Genomic DNA, 19,083 nt, shown 5'->3' with positions numbered 1-19,083 from the left:
GTCTGACCGGAAAATCACAGCGCGGGAAAAGCAAATTTCACCCATCTACTTCAACAATCGACATGGAGTGAGTGAGTGAGTGCTTGGGGTTTTAACATCGTACTCAACAATTTTTCAGTCATATGACGACGAAGGAATCATTAGGGTGCATGCACGTGTAATGTGCCTCCTTTGTTGCAGGACGGATTTCCACCGCTCTTTTATTTAGTGCTGCATCACTGAGACGACTTACCGAACGCAAGTAAACCGCCCCGCCCGAGCCATTATACTGATACGGGTCAACCAGTCGTTGTACTATCCCCTTCATGCTGAACGTCAAGCGAGGAAGTTACAACTTCCTCTTTTAAAGTCTTAGGTGTGACTCGACCAAGGATTGATCCTGGATCTACCGGTCCCGAAGCGGACGACAATCGACATGGAAGATTGTTTTGTAACTCTGATTCGCCTAATAAAAGAGCATTGATTTTTTTCATCTTCCAAAATTATTCTCTCTTTTTCGTCCATCTTTCACACTGTGATGTTTCTATATACACTGAATAAATAATGTATATGTAGCCAGACTCAATACACGATAATTACTACCAGAAAGACGTAGGGGGCAAACGCAGAAAATGCGGAAAATTAAACGCTATGGCGATACCTGCCGCGAGTTTAGTGGAGACGGTTGTACTTATGTATGTTAGAAGTGATCCACTGCGGGTGGCGCTGCGGAAATCGCTGCGATTATCGTACTCGGTAGAAATGGCCCTTTTTTTGTTGTTGTTGTTGTTGTTGTTCCTTTATAGAATTATGAAATCACCCGAGACAGGGAGTTCTTGCAGTCAATACCACCAGGCTTATAGAATTTAACATTATGAATGAAGGGCCCTAGACTTGCAACTGCCCATATTGCATCACAATTCATCGCATATGGTGTCCTCCATGCGTTCCGGTTTCCCCGTGCATTCCGGCTTCCTCAAGTCATAAAATCTGCATGCTTCTTATCTGTAAACCGGCCCGGATAGCACAGTTGGTAGAGCGTCCGCTTCGGGACCGGTAGACCCAGGATCAATCCTTGATCGAGTCACACCTAAGACTTTAAAAGAGGAAGTTGTAACTTCCTCGCTTGGCGTTCAGCATGGTTGACCCGTATCAGTATAATGGCTCGGGCGGGGCGGCTTACTTGCCTTCGGTAAATCGTCTCAGTGAAGCAGCACTAAATAAAAAGAGCGGTGGAAATCCGTCCTGCAACAAGGAGGCACATTACACGTACATGCACCCTAATGATTCCTTCGTTGTCATATGACTGAAAAATTGTTGAGTACGACGTTAAACCCCAAGCACTCACTCACTCTTATCTGTAAAGTGTTCACTCACCCCGACGTCCGACCCTTGACCAATGAAGTCGCTTATCAGTTACCTGTAGAAGGTATGTGTGGTTTACTTTCGGGACTCCCTGTTAGCATAGACCTAATCGCCGTCATATGTAAGTGAAAAATTCAAAACAATACAATAAGTAAAATCTTTCCCCTTCATGTATGTGGGAAATTTGGGGGGGTGGGGGGGCAGTGTTAACAACAGCTCGTGTCGTGTTGTGAATGTTGGAAAATTTGGACTGCTGAGTAAAATATCAACCAAATAAATAAACTGGTAAGTAATTTAAAGGTCCGGTATCCCACACCACTTCAGTGCTGACCATTCAGCTTGTGATACAGCTTTAATTCCTTTCTAGATAGTTCGATGCGCTGATGAAACGTTGTACCCGAGAGTATGAATTCACTTTGGCTTACATGTACACGTGCATGCTTGAAACAGTCCATGCAATGTTCCAGTCCATGCTGATCAATCAGTGCAAATGTGGTACACTTTTAATGCCTTTCTAGATAGTTATATAGGTACTGATAAAATGTTATTCCTTTCTGATGTAATTATGAGTTCATATTGACCTACATGTGCATGCCTGAAGAAATATAAGCAGTCGTCCTCATTCCTGACCCGTCCTGTGCAGCTATTGGCCCACTGTCTTTTCATGACCCCTTCATGCAGCTCACCTTTATATACACGTACAAGTTGTGAAGTGTCTAGGAGTGTGACCGTAGACCTACATCCTGTGTAGCTCTAGTCTGATGACACACAGATCAAGCTACAGAGGTTCAGCAAACCAAACCATTTAACCTACAATAGACAATCTGAAAATATTTGTCAGACAAAAAGCTCTGTCGCACTTTTTAGTTGTGTAAGGACGGAACGATTGCAAAACATGGGGTGGATGAAGTGGAGCGTCGTAGTGGGGCTGGCAGCGGTGGGGGTGTACTACTACCTAACGAGAGTAGACCCCATCTCAGAGCTGGACGTACAGGGGTTTTGGACCCCACAGTATCAACACGTGGCTGACACCTTCAGGTCAGTGTAACCTATGTCATGCAGGTCTTAACATTTTCCCTGGTCGGCAATGCAATAAATGCATGTTCACAATGTGTTTGTGTCCTGTATGCGTGGGACGTGTTCACCAAACTTCTTAATTGCTATTTGGCTTAATTTGCTTAGGTAACATAATACCAGCCTTATTTAGTGCTTGACATAAGTTTGACATAAGCGTAAACACTCGATGATATTTTAGGCCCTTTATGGAAAATTCTGAAAAAAAAGTTAATAATAATTCCGCAACTTGGCCTGTTTGAATAAGGGATAAAGCCCCCCCACCCCACCCCAGTTCCTCTTAACCAACTTCACACCAGCAAACAACGCTCGCACCAGTCTTTCAACCTTGAGAGATGTATTACGCACACAAAGTATATATATATATATATATATATATATATATATATATATATATATATATATATATATATATATATTTAGAGTACCGACCGTAGGCTATATAGTCTACATCACTAAGTAACCTCTTACGTGGAACGAGCTGAAAAAAATAGCATTCTATGTTCATATTACTAATAAGTTCATGCACCTAAAGAAAGACTTGCAATTCTCTGCTGGAGTATTTATTTCTACTGGTTTACTGAGTGTTTAGCAAAAAATGTGACACGCATTTATCTGCGGAATGGTGATGTTTCTATCTGACGTGTTTATTTTTGTGCAGGTCTATATGCAAAGTGGGGGGGGGGGGCGCCTCCGTGGCTCAGTGGGTTAGCACGCCAGCGCAGCGTAATGACCGAGGAGTCTCTCACCAATGCGGTCGCTATGAGTCCAACTCATCCTGGCTTCCTTTCCGGCCGTACGTGGGAAGGTCTTCCAGCAATCTGCGGATGGTCGTGGGTTTCCTCCCACCATAATGCTGGCCGCAAGTGAAATATTCTTGAGTACGGCGTAAAACACCAATCAGATAAATAATTAAATAAATATGCAAAGTGAATCCCTATGTATAGGGAGCCTCCGTGGCCTAGTTGGCGTAGTAGCGCTGAACAATCACACAGGAGCCTCTCGTTAATGCGGTTAGCGTGAGTTCAAATCCAGCTCATGCTGGCCTCCACTCCGGTCATACCTGGGAAGGTTTGTTAGCAGCCTGCTGATGGCCGTGGGTTTCCCGTGGGGTCTGCTCGCTTTACTCCCACCATAATGCTGGCTGCCGGCAAATAAGTTCTTGAGTATCTCCTTGAATACGGCCTAAAACACCAATCTAATAAAAGGAAGAATACTATGGCTGCATTACGGTGGCATATTAGTGCCGTGCAGTTATATTTGAATTTTCTGGCAGTTTACTATATATATATACTTGCTAGTAAGGTGGCATATCAAGCTGTTTTATCAGTAACCTTGGTTGATTGATAATACACACAATAGTAGTCCGTTTTGTACACAGGAAATCATTTTTATAAGGAAATTATTTTTTACGAGGAAATTATTTTTTTCAAATGAAAAAATACCCCGATGGGGATCATTTTCACCGCAGTGGATATTAATATCCCCATGAATTTCCTATGTGAAAAAAAATTAATGCGATTGTGAAAAAGAATTTTCTTCGCTTAAAAGTGATTTTATTGCAAACCAATTAACTACCTTTACTAATAAACAGCTTGATAAGTCGCCTAACTAGTAAGTATGTAGGAAAAGGCCAAAAAAAATCAAATGAAATGGCATGGCATCAATAAGCCACCGAACTGCATCACTTATTAACCAAGTAAAACATCAATCAAAAACTGAGGAAGAATAGCATGGCCGGATCACTTATTAACCACGTAAGCCGCTGCCTGTGCTTAGATCTCTTCATGAACGTTTGAACTTTGTGTGACACTAGCTGCGTGTCACAAAGTTGTCATTATTGTGAACAAGATTCCACCGACATACCCGACACCGCAGTGATTTTATTGTGTTTAATGCTGGTTGATGTGTGTAATAGGCTGCAGTCAATAGCGTCGAGAACCGGTCTTAATTCGGCCACGGATAAGGCCATGTGGGGTAAAGACGCATGCGACTCCATATCCTCCCAGTGTAGTACGAGCTTCATGCCATTCTACAAGCTTCATGCCATTCTACAAGCTTCATGCCATTCTACAAGCTTCATGCCATTGCCATAGCGTTGTTGCATACATTTAGCCCAAAATATAATGTGTGTATGTTATGTACAAGCCTACAGGAATCCAACATGTATTAACTATCTAACTTAACTCAAGCTAGCTGCAGAACTGAGGCTCGTCGGTATATGCTGAGTGGACTGAGTGGTTAACAATACTGATGTCAACCATGCACGCGCGGATCCGTGGCTAGGCATCATACAAAAACAGAATAACGGTCTCCTGATGCCAGATACCAGGAAATCTATTTTCGACCATATCTTGGTGTAAACAAAACATATAGCCCAACAAAAAAGGCGCAAAATAACCTTTATTAAACAATGAATACATACATCATATATTAAATCACTAGTAATTAAGATTAATTTAATTATGTTGAAAGACAATGGAATGGACTAAAAGGTGCGTATATATTTCCATTTCTCATATAAATGTATAAAATATCCTGTTAAACAACCATTATGTGGTGATGTAGAGCATCCTGTCTGTGCTTTTTGAAAACATAATATTTTATATTATTAAACAGCTGGAGAAATGTAACTAACATAAACTGCTGACACTGATGTTTAATTTGACTCTGTTATTGTCAGAGTTTTCCCAAATATGGGTAGGTTGCCCTAGAGGGATGCGCAAAGCTTGTTTTGCGTCATCGTCTGTGTCATTAAGTGTAACATTTCGAAAGCTCTGCACGTTCTTGCCCATTCCATTGTCTTTACCAGATAGTGAAATATAGTTAAGAAAAATATTTTTAGTGTATAATCTTAATATGATATGTATACTCAATGTGTTTTACGGATTGTTTTAATGGGTTGGTTGTTGTGCTGTGTAAAATGAAGACAAAGCTACAATCAAATATAGATATGCGCATTTTCTGACAAATGCCACATCACGATACTCTTAAGGTGCTAAACTGTTCTATAAAGCTACGCCTTGTGCTGCCCCGCAATGAAGGCTACAGTTAGTCATTACAATGGCTACAGTTAGTCACTACAATGGCTACAGTTAGTCAGTACAATGTCCATATACTGCTAATGTTTATTCCATACGAACAGTACCACACTACCGGACTGCACGGATTCGCCCATTGGCTTCAACTATCGCTCTTTAGCTCTTCATCCAGTAGGAGAGTTACGGTACTATGTCAAAACTCTAGCTTGAATTTGTATTTGTACTTTAATGAGAATATATAGCGAATGTCAGATGATCTGATACTTCAACTCTGATACTTCAGGTCCATGCATCCCGCCAATTACATACATTTATAAGTGTAATATAATGCACTGGTTTGTAGCAATGAAAGATGGCCTGCAAACCGATTGAGCGCAAATTCGCATTAGAGCGATGACATCGTGGCAACGTCGTAAAACGTCCATGTCGTCTCGCACCAAGGCCCGTCGTTAAGGAAATTGCTATGGTTAAAAGATGAAACCGATCGAGGTACACATACATCTATAATATGCACATGGAAGCTAAAAGTCGGCCTGTGCAAGAGAGGATTCCAGTATCCTATCAGATATACAACAATTTATGTATAAACAATCGAACTATGGATAATTGGTTACATGTTACTGTCTGATATGTGTAAAAACCCACAATTTGTAAACGCGTTCTACAATTATGTGAACGAAAACGGAAGCTGACTCTTATTAACATGGTTACATATCTGGTGTGGGATTTTGTTTGTTACAGAAAGAACTTAAAAAGCGGTTTCATGCGAGGAGCGTCCTTCGCTGCGTATGTGGACGGGGAACTGGTGGTGAACCTGTGGGGAGGGTACACAGACGAGGCTTATCAAGTCAAGTGGAAGAAAAATACCATTACGCACGTGGCGTCCACAACCAAGTTTGTGGCTGCTCTCGCCTTCAGTACCTTGGTGGATAAGTGAGTTCTCGATCTGAAATTTAACTTGTCCGCCATTTTGGGTATAAACTTGGACAAATTTGATTTTGGACATAATTGATACTATTGATTGATCGATTGGTTTAATGATTCAACATGTTTGTTTAAGAGTTTATCATAGTAAGGGATATTTGTTGCTGATGTTGTTGATACAGCACGAGACAAAACAAACAGAAATCATAAAAACAGCTTTTTATTGACACCGGCAAAGTTTTAATGTAAGCCTCCTATGTACTCCAGGGTTTTCAAAACCCAGAGAGAAGATTTTCTGTACGGTCCCAGTTTTTTTTAAGGATGGATCCAGTGCCGACGTATGTGTTTAAGACCTGTGATATTCATCAACTTTAACTCTGGAAAAGCGTGAATGACCTATGTTCATCTGACTTTATGTTAAAGAGGTTACGTGAAGTACGACGACCTAGTCTCCAAATATTGGCCGGAATTTGCCCAGAACGGCAAGGAAAATGTGACTGTCAATATGCTGATCAGTCATCAGGTACACGTCTGAATGTTTATGTTTTCATTTATTTATTCATTCATTTTTGTGTTAGCTCGTGTATTTGTTTGTGTATTGGATTGACCTTTTACGCCGTACTCAAGAATATTTCACTTAAACGACGGCGGCCAGCATTATGGTGGGAGGAAACCCACGACTATCCGCAGGTTGCTGACAGAACTTTCCACGTACGGCCGGAGAGGAAGCCAGCATGAGCTGGACTTGAACTCAAAGCGACCCCATTGGTGGGAGGTTTCTGGGTCATTTCACTGGTCTAGAATAACTCAAAATATTGTGTTGTCATCACGTTTAATAAAGAATAACATGAAAACAATGGAAAAGGAGCAGGCCTCGTTGATGCTTAGTCCACTAGCAGAAACCCGGTTTATGTAGGAATACAATATGAAAGACTTAAAGCATATAGAGCAAAACCAGAGTAGCGACGACCCCAGAATACATGTAGTCCATTGTAGGTAAATTTATGTCCGTATTTAATTGATGTGCCTTATATTTAATGGGCATCCCCAACAAGTTACTTTGTTAAGAGGAATGGGGTTTTAATCAGAAATGATCGCTTCGGTGAGCTAGTTGTTAGAGGGTCCACCTTGAAGTCAGGAGACCTGGGATCAAACCCAGGTCGAGTCATACCAAAGCCTTTACAAACGGTACTTGTTGCTTCCTCCAGCACTGGCAGCTTAGAACATGGGGTTGGCCTGTTTATCACCAAAATTTAGCTTGTAATCCAAAATTAAGACTACTTTAAGTACTTTTAAAGTCCAGCAGAATTGGCTTTGTTTAAGTCCTCTATCATATGTGACTGAGTTTTTATACCGGAAATACACCAACAAAGACCTTGGCTTTGTGATTGATAGGCTGGTCTGTACGTACTTGATTCAACAGTGAGTTTTAAAGATGTAGTCAACAATCCTGCCAAGGTGGAAAGAATTCTAGCGGAACAGAAGCCCCACTGGCCGCCTGGTAAGCCATATGTACTTTAACAGTGGACGAGGCATGACTTCATTTGTATTTAAGCGTTTGATGTCTTGAACATATAGGAATAAATCTCCATGAACTATATTATTCCGATTTATGTAAGATAGCAATAATTTAGATATAATGCCTAAATGTCTTTCTCTCCTCTAATTATGTCATTCGTGGAATATTTAGAAAACATGGAAATCTACAAACACATAGACATTTAGAGAGATCTGAAAGTAAGAGACCAATTCTGCGTAAATTTCATTGTAGGCTCACCGCGTATCTTTTTAAAAACATATATTCAATATTTGGAGACTTTTATTTACCTGATTGTCTTCTACAGGTACTGAGATAGGATACCACGCTCTCACAATTGGAATGTATGTAGACTTCCTAGCAAGGAAAGTAGACCCCAAACACCGACCAATTTATCAGATATACGAGGAGGATCTCAAAGTTCCACTTGGTAAGATCTTCTTGAACACTCCGAATGCTGCCTGAATTGCATTGTGTCAATACTTTAGCGGGGGAATACTGTAAAAAAAAATCGCTTAACCTTAAGCTCAACAAGGTTCATCTCAAAATCGTCCTTAAAATTCTTCTCACGCTCCACACTAACGTGGTTTAACCATCATCTAGAAACATTCATTTGTTACGTGTGCATATTGTCGTAAATGAACGGTTTAAAAAATACACAAGCTTTTAGCGTGAATTTGGATCAACCTATAAATAATAGTCGGGGAATCCGCTCAAAATTCCCCCATTGTTGTGGAAATTCCCCCATTGTTGTGGAAATTCCTATGCATGGAACAAAAGTATGAAGAAAATTTCACTGCGAGATTACCCTCAACTGAGAACTTATTCTAACAATAAAAGAATATAACAACATTCCATGGACGCTGTAAAATTTCACTTGCTTACGAACTCATAAATTATGTAGGAAACAAATTTGAATGCAATCGGACAAAACGCTCAAGCATGAGTTGAAGATAGCTTAACTCGGATATTGTTTGCTGTCTTATCTTACCCGTTCTTCTTTGATGCATGTTAACATATAAATATATACGTTCAGTTTCATTTGCTTACGGTTGGCATCCGTGGCCTAGTAGTTAGCGTGTTAGCGCAGTGCAATACCCCAGGAGACCCTCACTAATGCGTTCGCTGTAAGCTCAAGTCCAACTTGTGCCAGCTTACTTCCCGGTCGTTCGTAAGACGGTCTTCCAGCAACCACCCACCATAATACTGGTCACCGCTATGTAAGTGAAACATCCTTAAGTACGACGTAAAACACCAATCTTATACAATCAAACCATTTGTCTAGGAGATCCATACCAAAGAACCTGGTATATTAAGGCGGGGACTAGGCCCCAGTGCGAGAAAGTGCATGTACACCTCAAGAAGCGATTACTGACTCCAAACAAGCACTGGAGAGTTGTTTTAGTCCAAAAATGGTATACTACTCCTGTCACATTGAAATATCTTTTTTGCATTAGACAATGTAGAGTGGGGAAATCAGTTCACCACAATTGTAACTTTCTAAAAAATAAATGAGCTCTGCACCAATCAATTAAAAAAATAACTGTAACATTCAGCCCTATACTTCCGCTCCAAATGTTAATATTAATGATAGCTAGACGACCACTTGTGCTCTCAACAAGGATTCACGTGTGATTTCGCTATAGTTGCCACACGTCACGTACTACCATACCATAATAAGTATCCATTCTAATTCGTGATGACACTTATTTAACGCAAATCGGCCAAAAGTATGCTTCCAAAGAAAGAAAATAGAACCGCAGAGATTCGAACTCTTCCTAGATGTGCAACCTGTTCTCCACACTGACTCCGTTAATTCTATGAAAGGTGCCTGACATACTACGGCAGAAATATGGATTTTAAACTTGCCAAAATATTACAAAACCGATCACATTATGAAGTTCATGTTTTATATGTGAAGACAAAAGTTAACCAAAAGGAAACTGACAGCACATACCCACATGAACGTTTCAGTAAAAATATTTTGCTGGTTAACGTTGATTTTCATACTGTAAATTAAGAACACAGTGCCTCGTTTGAGAGAAAAATTGGCGTTTTGATCGAGAGTGCATTTTTGGTGGGTTATTACTGCGCATGGTTGTATAAGTTTTGTGGGTGCTTCGATCAGGTTATATAACTTCTCATTCGGAAATTTACAGAATTGATCTAAGATTTTGAAATTTGCACTTTCTTATCGTACCTCTCTGGGGTCGATTATCCGCTTTTCTTACCAGGTGGTCCCAAATGCAACATTCTGAGATAGTATGGCGTGTTCAGTCCAAACTGAATTGACCATTGTGCCTTTGTATGTATGCTTGTGGTTTACATTGTACTTAACAATTTTTCAGTCTTATGACTACGAGGGGTCATTAAGTGTATGGGCATATACTTTGTGCGATACCATGCCGCCAAAGTGCTGCAGCCAGTGAAGTATCATGCCGAAGAGTGAAAACACCAAATGTCCAGTCGCATTACACTGATACCGGGCCAACTGGTCATATTTTCTGGGTCTTACCGCCCATGCTGCCTCGCCAGCAACAAGTACCATTTTTAAAGTCTTCGGCATGACCCAATCTGGGCTTTATCCCAGGTCCTTTGGCAGTGTTCTGTCGCGTAACAAATGTGCATGTGCGTTCTCGTAAAATCAAGAATGAACAATGGACTATACATGCAGATTTGCCCCAGGATAAACAATGGACTGCACATGCAGATCTGCCTCAAAATGAACAATGGACTGCACATGCAGATTTAACTCAAAATGAACAATGGACTGCACATGCAGATCTGCCTCAAAGTGAACAATGGACTGCACATGCAGATTTGCCCAAGAATAGACAGTGGATTACACATGTAGATTTACACCGAATGAGCAATGGACTACACGTGTAGAAATGCCCCAGAATTAACAGTGAATTACACTTGCAGATTTGCTCCAGAATGAACAATGGGCTACACATGTAGAAATGCCCCAGAATGAACAGTGAATTACACATGCAGATTTGCCCCTGAGAGCAATGGACTACACATGCAGATTTGTCGCGGAATGAACAATGGACTGTAGATGTAGATTTACCACGGAATGAACAGTGAACTATAGATGTAGATTTACCATGAAATGAACAGTAGACTACACACGCAGATTTGTCGCGGAATGAACAATAGACTATACATGCAGTTTTGTCGCGGAATGAACAGTGAACTACACACGCAGATTTGCCTCAGAATGCACAATGGACTACACATGTAGATTTGCACCGAATTGCTTTTAGACAGCTAAAGTTTCCCGACTTGTATGCAATTGTTATGGATTTACTGTTGTCGATCTTTGATGTGTATGTAATAAGCCGTCAACATACCAGAACTCTCGCAAGTTCACGTAGGTTTGGACAAGACAAGGTGGGGTCTATCGCAAGCTGAGGTGGCTAAAAAACGTGATTTTACGAGAGATGCTAACAGCGCCGTTAAGCTGACAGACACGACTGTGTAAGATGTAAATGTATATTCAGTCTAGCATCTACGGTGAAACCCCACGTTTTAGCCATGTTAGTTTAATTTAAGAGAACCTCGCACCCTATCTCGCTCAAAACTGCGTGAACTCGCGAGACTTCTGAAATGCCGACTCGGCTTTATTGTGTCATAATTGCTTTCATCCAGGTCTGGATTTCTTCATTGCCACTCCTTACTCTGAACAGTACCGAATGGCTCGGGTGCACCAACCCTCCTTGTTGGATGTTGTCTATACTTTCCTGTTTATGCCAGAGTATCGTAAAATGCTATTCAGCATGATGCTTGGCGATCCGTGGTACAAAAACATCACCAACGGATTAGTCAAAGACGAATTGGTGAGATGTTAATGCTTAGTGCAGTGTTTAACCAAAAAAGGGATTTTTGAGGTAGAGATCTTTTGTAGATTTTGAAGTGGGACTATTTTTTTAGCTTTTTAGTAAGACGATATCTTATTGGAAAGTACTATGATGTGACTTGTGAAAAATGTTAAACAACTTTTGTTGACATTAACTTTCCAATCACCTGTATCGACGTTTTCCGAAAGCACAAATAACATCATTTTCCGTGAGGAACATCTTATGTTCACAAACACTCGGCCCATCAGTTTTCTACACAGTTTGTTTAATAACTGTTTTGCACATTGTAAATGCAATCAACGTAACATTTTTGACATGTCACATGGTACGGTAGGACTTCTTTCACTTTTAGCGATAAAAGAGTTTGATTATAAAAATTCTCTAAAACAGCCCTCAAATGTATATCAAACTCCAACTCAATTTGCATCTTCTGCAATTGGAGAAAAATTTATTTCGGAAGATGTTGTGGAAGGCAAAACGAAGACAAGTCGAATCGGTCAAAGTACATATATATATACACAGAATTTACGGTAATTTTTTGTGCGACCTTTGTGTTCTGCCTCTTCTTTTCCTCATGAAATAACGATAGTCATTCGTCATTTAAATTCTGATCTGAATCGGCTCTGTTTGTTTGGTCCGGCTTGGTTTCCGTGCAGTAGCCCTTCCAAGTTTTTTTCGGATTCGATGCAATTTTTTGTCCAGGTTTACTTTGTATAACACCAGATGAAGTTTTGAAAACCAGTGCGATTCGTTGTTAGGTTCTACATATTCGATGAATTCCGTGAATCTGATTGGCCGTCCGTTTCCACGCAATACCTGCCGGTTCGTTTATGTAACCTCTCGATATGTAATTGGTTTTCATGGAAAAACTGTTTCCAGTAAAGACTTTGTTTGCTCGTTCACGTTGTAGAACGTCTGACGACGTTCGAAAACCAGATTCTTGCATTGATTTGGCATATCTAATGACCCTTGATTAGGCTTAGCCGTCAGTTATTTAGCGTGGGACTTAAACTAGTTCTGTCCCAGTCTCTGGCATGGAATGTCTGAGATCACCTTTACTGCCCTCGGGGCTTTGGTAGTCATCATGAACATTTTATAGCTCTGATCAAGCCATTTGAACCTGCGGATGGTCCTGGGTTTCCCACGGACTCTGCCCGGTTTCCTCCTACCATAATGCTGGCCGCCGTCGTATAAGTGAAATATTCTTGAGTACGGCGTAAAACACCAATCAAATAAATAAAATAAATAAATAAATCAAGCCATCTGCATTATCTAACATGAAATCCAATATGAAGTACAAATATTGATCTAAATGAATCCGGCAACAATACTTTGAAGAGATAACAAACAATATAGGCCTATAAACTCTGATTTTTCGGAATAACGTGAAAGCAGACCTAAAAGGTTACAGACATTTTCTGAATTAATAAGTAATTAGAATTCTTAGGAGGGTATGGAATGTGCCATATTAGAGCAAACGGAAACCCGATGTCGCGTCACTTGAAGTCCTCGTACATATTGCTAAAAGGCAAAACTGGGTTCGCGAGACCTCGGCTAGGGGAAACACCTGCGGCCACGAATTATAGAAGTACCCTGAGTCTGTTTGTTTATAATTTACAAGGCAGCCCTTTCGATTTTCTCAGTGTAGGGATGATGTTTACTTTGAACTGCAATATATCGGTTATGCAACATCACAAAAATAAAGCATTATATTTTTTTTATTACTTTATGCGGTATTCTTTATCGATGCATACATACATTTTGTTTAGTGCTGTGTTTTCTTCTAACATCAATAGATTGTCTACAACCGCTAAAAAAAACCGCCATTGTATCAAATGTTCATTGCATTTTCTAACTGTCTGCCACCTTTGACTTTTGTGAATGGCATATTTCCTTTTATGTAACAGCCAGGCATCTTTGCGGACCCAGACCTGAGAGCCACGCCCATTCCAGCCGCTAGCGGTGCGGGCACGGCCGAGTCTGTGGCAAAACTGGCCGGACTGGTGGCCGCCAAGAAAGCGCACAAAGGCAGACAAATCTTGTCAGATGCTGTCGTGGAGAAGCTCAGCACACCGTCCTTAAGCAAAGAGGAACTGGTTATGAAATTTAATGGCTCTGTCGGCCACGGGACATTCTTATTTCAGAACCCATGGGTAAGTATATCTCAGAACCCACGAGTGTTCATATTATTCATATTTGAGATTTAATTGTTAACTGTTCACACAGTGTTCTTGCATGCCTGACTTTCTTTTCTTTGTTTTTTTTTTGTCTTTTTGTTTTTAAAAGCTCGAATATTTTTCAACAAAAATATCCATCAACTTAACTCCCTCACTCAATCACCCAGTTGATATCAGCCCATACATTAATTCGCCTTATACTTCCTCCAGTAATCCTACTTCTAAAGTAATCCGTCATATTTACTTTCAGGGTCAGAACGTGTTTGGTCAACCTGGAGCTGGGGGCCAAATGGGGTACGCCGATTCCTTCAACAAAGTCGGGCTCGCTTTTATTACCAACTATTTCAGCGCATTTGCCACCAACAACGACTTCCGCTTTGTGCCTTTGGAGAAGGCCTTTTATGACTGCTTGGGAAAGAGAAAGCAAAGCGAGAATGCAAAACAAACATAAAAGTGGAACTTTTGTTAGGTGGAAGTATATAATGCTTTCGTGTCACTGAAAATTTGCTAGCATCTTCATGCAGTTTAACATGGCCAAGCTTAAAAACATTTTAAGAGTTATTCACAAAAGCCTGATTCATCCGAGTATAATTTGCATGTGCAACGTGTGTGATGACGTTTTTGTATGATTTAAAATCAATATCCGCTGCTAAAATGAATCCGATATGATGCCACCCAAAATCCTTCTTCAATAGTAAACCCTTCTGGCTGTAGGACATGGCATAAGTTTTATATTTGCATATATACATGTATACGTCATAGCCAAACATCAGACCATGTGTAGAGTTAACCTACTTCGACTTGTAAATAAGAACAGCCTTCAACAGTTTGCTTCTCTTCAAAACTATCGGAGCCGCCCGTATATTTAGATAAGCGATATGGAATAGTTTCATTTGTCATTTACATAAAAATTTAGCAAAAGTGGCCCTAAATCTTATCCCTGTGAAATACCAGATGTCACACATTTATACCACAACAGCAAACAACGGGATTTTTTTTTTATTAATAATACGAATAATTAAATAGCTGGAGAGGGTCGTGATCTAGTAGCTAGAGACAATTCAAGCGCTCGGACACAAAAGGTCCGAGTAGGAATATGGCCATGTAATTTCTAGATTCCAACGTTCTCTCAAGTGCTTGTGGGGCTTTGGTGACAAAAAGCCATGAGCGGCATCTAATGTTTTTGAAAACCAATTCTCTTTCACCTCAACACAACCAATTCTCTTTCACCTCAACACAACATATGAGTGCATCACGTGTGGGAAAAAGCTTGTTAATAACTTGAAAAAGGTCAGTGGCGCATGCCGTACACTCGTGCGTCACTCAAGAAATTGATCGCCATGGTATAAATGAAAATTTATTTTGTATCGTTAAACAAAAATGAAATAAACACACAAATAAATATTAAAATTGAACCCCGGTCCACTTTTTTTTTCTCCACCCATAAAACCTACCGTCATCGTATAAGTGCAAAATTCTTTAGTATTGCGTATAGTATAAGCAACAATCTGTACCGATTAAACAATCTTTCATATCAAAGTGACATAAGATTCATACTGTAAATGGCATGGCAGACAATACATGTGTGCATTTGTAAAAAGTTTAATAAAATGTTCAAACACTTAAAATTCCTTCATTTCGAATGTAAAACAAAACAGAGACTTCTCGTTATAAAATTATCTCTGTAAAGTATATACAGCACCCAAAGGGTAACAAATGACCTGTTAAGCAAAATAACGAGAGAATCTATAAAGAGTCAACACTTTTCTATTTTGTCAGTGGTGCCTGGAATTACATTCCAGAAAGTTATTAACGTTTATAACTGAAAAACAAAAACAGCCACGTTTCAAGAATTTGATCAGATGTATTATTTGAGCGTTTAGCTATATAAAAAATAACAATATACGGATAACGCCTGCAATTTTTGGGGGACAAACGTAGTCTCTAATAATTGATATATACATAAATGTGTAAAGGTAAGATTTTTTGATGTGGAGAAATGATAGAATAAAAGAGACAAATGAGCCTTCTCAACTTTCTACATTCCGACTGTAGTTTCGAACGTTTTGTTCTTATATTATCAAGTGGTGTTATTATTGCGACACACTTTGATGGTTGTAATAACAAACAATTCAATTAATTCAGTTACACTTATACAGAAGTTGTATCGATTTAAAAGTTATTTAATTGTATGCGTATATATGTATTCATGTCTGGCATTGATTGTATGCATTTATATTACTTTGCCGGTAAAGTCGACAAAGAGGAATAAAGAAAAAAGATGAGCCTTTCCTAAATTTTCTGTATCTTTGTATTCCGATTGCAGTTTGGAACGTGTTGTTTCTTGAATTGAATATAACAGTTCATCGGGCTTTATATTGGCATGTTTCCAGCGAGTAAATGGTCACTTCGATTTTGTTTCAAGTAAGGACATATCAGAGGTTGTGAACAGCTATATTTAAAGAGATCAAACAGGATCATAATCTGTTTAATTTACATATTGTATTATTGTTGAATTTTACACCAATGTTCTAAGTTGCTCTATACGTTCAAGAGCTGGCTCTTAAAATTCGCAGAAATTTTCCCTCATGTAACATTCGGAAAAACTGATTCTGGTTAAGTCATTTCAATGACTTGTAAATAGAAAACATATGAAAATTAGAAACATGAAATTTTCAGGAAATTAAATTGTAAATTAAAATTAAATATGTAAATTAAAACACATCGACGACACTGTTAACGAAATTTAGCAATGGTGAGGGGGTTTTCTATTATCAGTTTTTAAATGACATTACCCGAATATAGAAGTAGAAGTCTATTCATTTAACATAGACGAAGTCGGGAGACCTGTAATTCAAGCCGGGTCGACTCATACCACAGACTTCAAAAACTGGTACTTGTACTGAGAGGTTAGAGCAAGGAGACAGGGATTCATAGTTGGCCCGGTGTTGGCATAATGTGGCTTGGTGGTGTGTCATGTCTGGTGTCTTCGGTGTGATACTTCAGTGGAGGCATGAACTCGCCCTGCCACAAAACGACACAGTATAATATACACACACTTAATGACTCCTCGTCGCCACATAACTGGCAAATTCTTGAGTAAGACGTAAAACCCAAGCATGCGTATAAACACATATTTAACACAGACATAAGGGATAACTTTCTATTACGTTTGCGGCGAAAACAACTTGACAGAAATTCATGAAACTTGTGTGTTTTATGGACCAACATGTCGACTTGGGAGATTCGACTTTTGGCTGTTACATGTCACGTGCTTTGGTGGCCATATTAGATTTATATGCAAACTGAAAAATCTTCTCCAGAACCATTCATGGCTCAGTTGGCTTTGCGCGCAAGAGCAGCGTAATGACCCAGGAGTCTCTCACCAATGCGGTCGCTGTGAGTTCAAGTCCAGCTCATGCTGGCTTCTTCTATGGCCGTACGTGGTCTGTCAGCAACCTGCGGATGGTCGTGGGTTTCCCCCGGGCTCTGCTCGGTTTCCACCCACCAGAATGCTGGCCGCCATCGTATAGGTGAAATATTCTTGAATAAGGCCTAACACACCAATCAAATAAATAAATAAACCAAAACCACACAAGAAATCGAGCTGAAATTGCAGTTGCACAAAACCCAAAGCATAATTAATTTTCGCATATGATCTTCCTCGGCTCAAAAATTGTAAGAGCTTGCTATTGGGTGAAAGTGTCATGTGACCAGAAATTTTGATATATCAAAAGCCCTACCTTTTGCACGTTTGGACCCTGACTCCACACATGCCAATATTTGAAAGCAAAAATATCAGACTGATCCCAGACAGTCTGCTCTACAGCTACATTTATGTTTAATACTGATCTTATACATAAGCACATACATTGTGTGAACGCAACTTTGGCCAGCTAAAACACCACAGATGTGAGATTAATTTTTTTTTAATTTAATTTTTTGAAAAGGTACATGTATAATCTAGAAAAATACATGGTAATAATAAGAGTTATATATTATAATTTAGGCCAATAGATTTGAAATGATAAACGACAGCATCTTCCTCAATATTGTAAAATAATTCAGATATTAATTTGACGGTGCAGAACATCTGACGAACATGAGTAAAGTCAGTAGTCACAGTCACCAGATTGTGTTTGACGCAGTCCCAAACATGATAACACACGCGGGAACAACACCGTCATTCAGAAGAAAATGGCGTGTCAAAAACGTAGGCCAAAATCGACACCTCGTTAGAAATACTTGGTCTTTTGGAGACATACAAAGAATGTAAGAATTATAACCAATGACATAGTGAATTTCATGCCATTTATTATGGATCTCTGTTTTGTTTGTTTTTTTGTTGTTTTTTTATGGCGACGAACATGGCTAATCAAAAACAATAAGTCTAAAATCATTACGGCCTAAGCCTGCATGTACACCTACACGTACACCAAACATTACAAGGGCAGTGCGCAGTTTTAGGGGAGAGACGTCCCAGTTGAAAATGACGTTGCCGATTCAGGAAACTGTAGTCTACATACCTATCTTTTAACAAAGTTGTTTTTGTGTTTAGGTAAACACTACGAGCAGAATGTTATTTTTCTCACGTCGCGAAGGAATGTCACTCTGTTGTGGTTATGTCGTATCTCGAAACGTCGTGTCTGTAGTCTGTGTTAACAAGCTGGATTGTACTTGAGTGTTTGCAGCCTGTGTTAACAAGCTGGATTGTACTTGAGTGTCTGTAACATGTGTTAACAAGCTGGATTGTACTTGAGTGTCTGTAACTTCTGTTAACAAGCTGGATTGAACTAGTGTGTCTGTAACCTGTGTTAACAAGTGGATTGTACTTGAGTGTCTGTAGTATGTGTTTACAAGGTGGATTGTACTTAGGTGTCGGCAGCCTGTGTTAACAAGCTGGATCTTACTTGAGTGTCTGTAACATGTGTTAACAAGCTTAATCTTTCTTGAGTGTGTGTAGCCTGTGTTAACAAGCTGGATTGTACTAGTGTGTTTGTAACCTGTGTTAACAAGCTGGATTGTACTAGTGTGTCTGTAACCTGTGTTAATAAGCTGAATTGTACTTGAGTGTCTGTAACTTCTGTTAACAAGCTGGATTGTACTTTTGTGTCTGCAGTCTG

General features: G+C 39.7%; 1 protein-coding gene across 1 annotated transcript; it reads left to right on the top strand.

Annotated features, from left to right (window-relative positions):
* Window positions 1–2,045: 2,045 nt before the first annotated feature.
* On the top strand, window positions 2,046–15,170 carry LOC135465556 (beta-lactamase domain-containing protein 2-like). The gene is made up of 8 exons (XM_064742798.1): window positions 2,046–2,382; window positions 6,201–6,392; window positions 6,807–6,906; window positions 7,779–7,884; window positions 8,228–8,350; window positions 11,575–11,762; window positions 13,691–13,936; window positions 14,211–15,170. Exons 1-8 carry the CDS (start codon window positions 2,240–2,242, stop codon window positions 14,409–14,411), a joined length of 1,299 nt encoding a protein of 432 aa, XP_064598868.1. The 5' UTR covers window positions 2,046–2,239; the 3' UTR covers window positions 14,412–15,170.
* The last annotated feature ends 3,913 nt before the right edge of the window (window positions 15,171–19,083 follow it).

The sequence above is a fragment of the Liolophura sinensis genome, chromosome 5, assembly GCF_032854445.1.
Source record: "Liolophura sinensis isolate JHLJ2023 chromosome 5, CUHK_Ljap_v2, whole genome shotgun sequence".
NCBI lineage: Eukaryota > Metazoa > Mollusca > Polyplacophora > Chitonida > Chitonidae > Liolophura > Liolophura sinensis.
This window is presented reverse-complemented; position numbering and strand designations above follow the sequence as displayed.

What these genes read in the sequence shown, in the direction of transcription:
- LOC135465556 (XM_064742798.1), top strand. Translation starts at nt 2,240, where the DNA reads ATGGGGTGGATGAAGTGGAGCGTCGTAGTGGGGCTGGCAGCGGTGGGG. An exon ending in CACGTGGCTGACACCTTCAG is followed by an intron (nt 2,383 to 6,200) that starts GTCAGTGTAACC and finishes TGTTTGTTACAG; the next exon opens with AAAGAACTTAAAAAGCGGTT. An exon ending in TCTTATTTCAGAACCCATGG is followed by an intron (nt 13,937 to 14,210) that starts GTAAGTATATCT and finishes ATTTACTTTCAG; the next exon opens with GGTCAGAACGTGTTTGGTCA.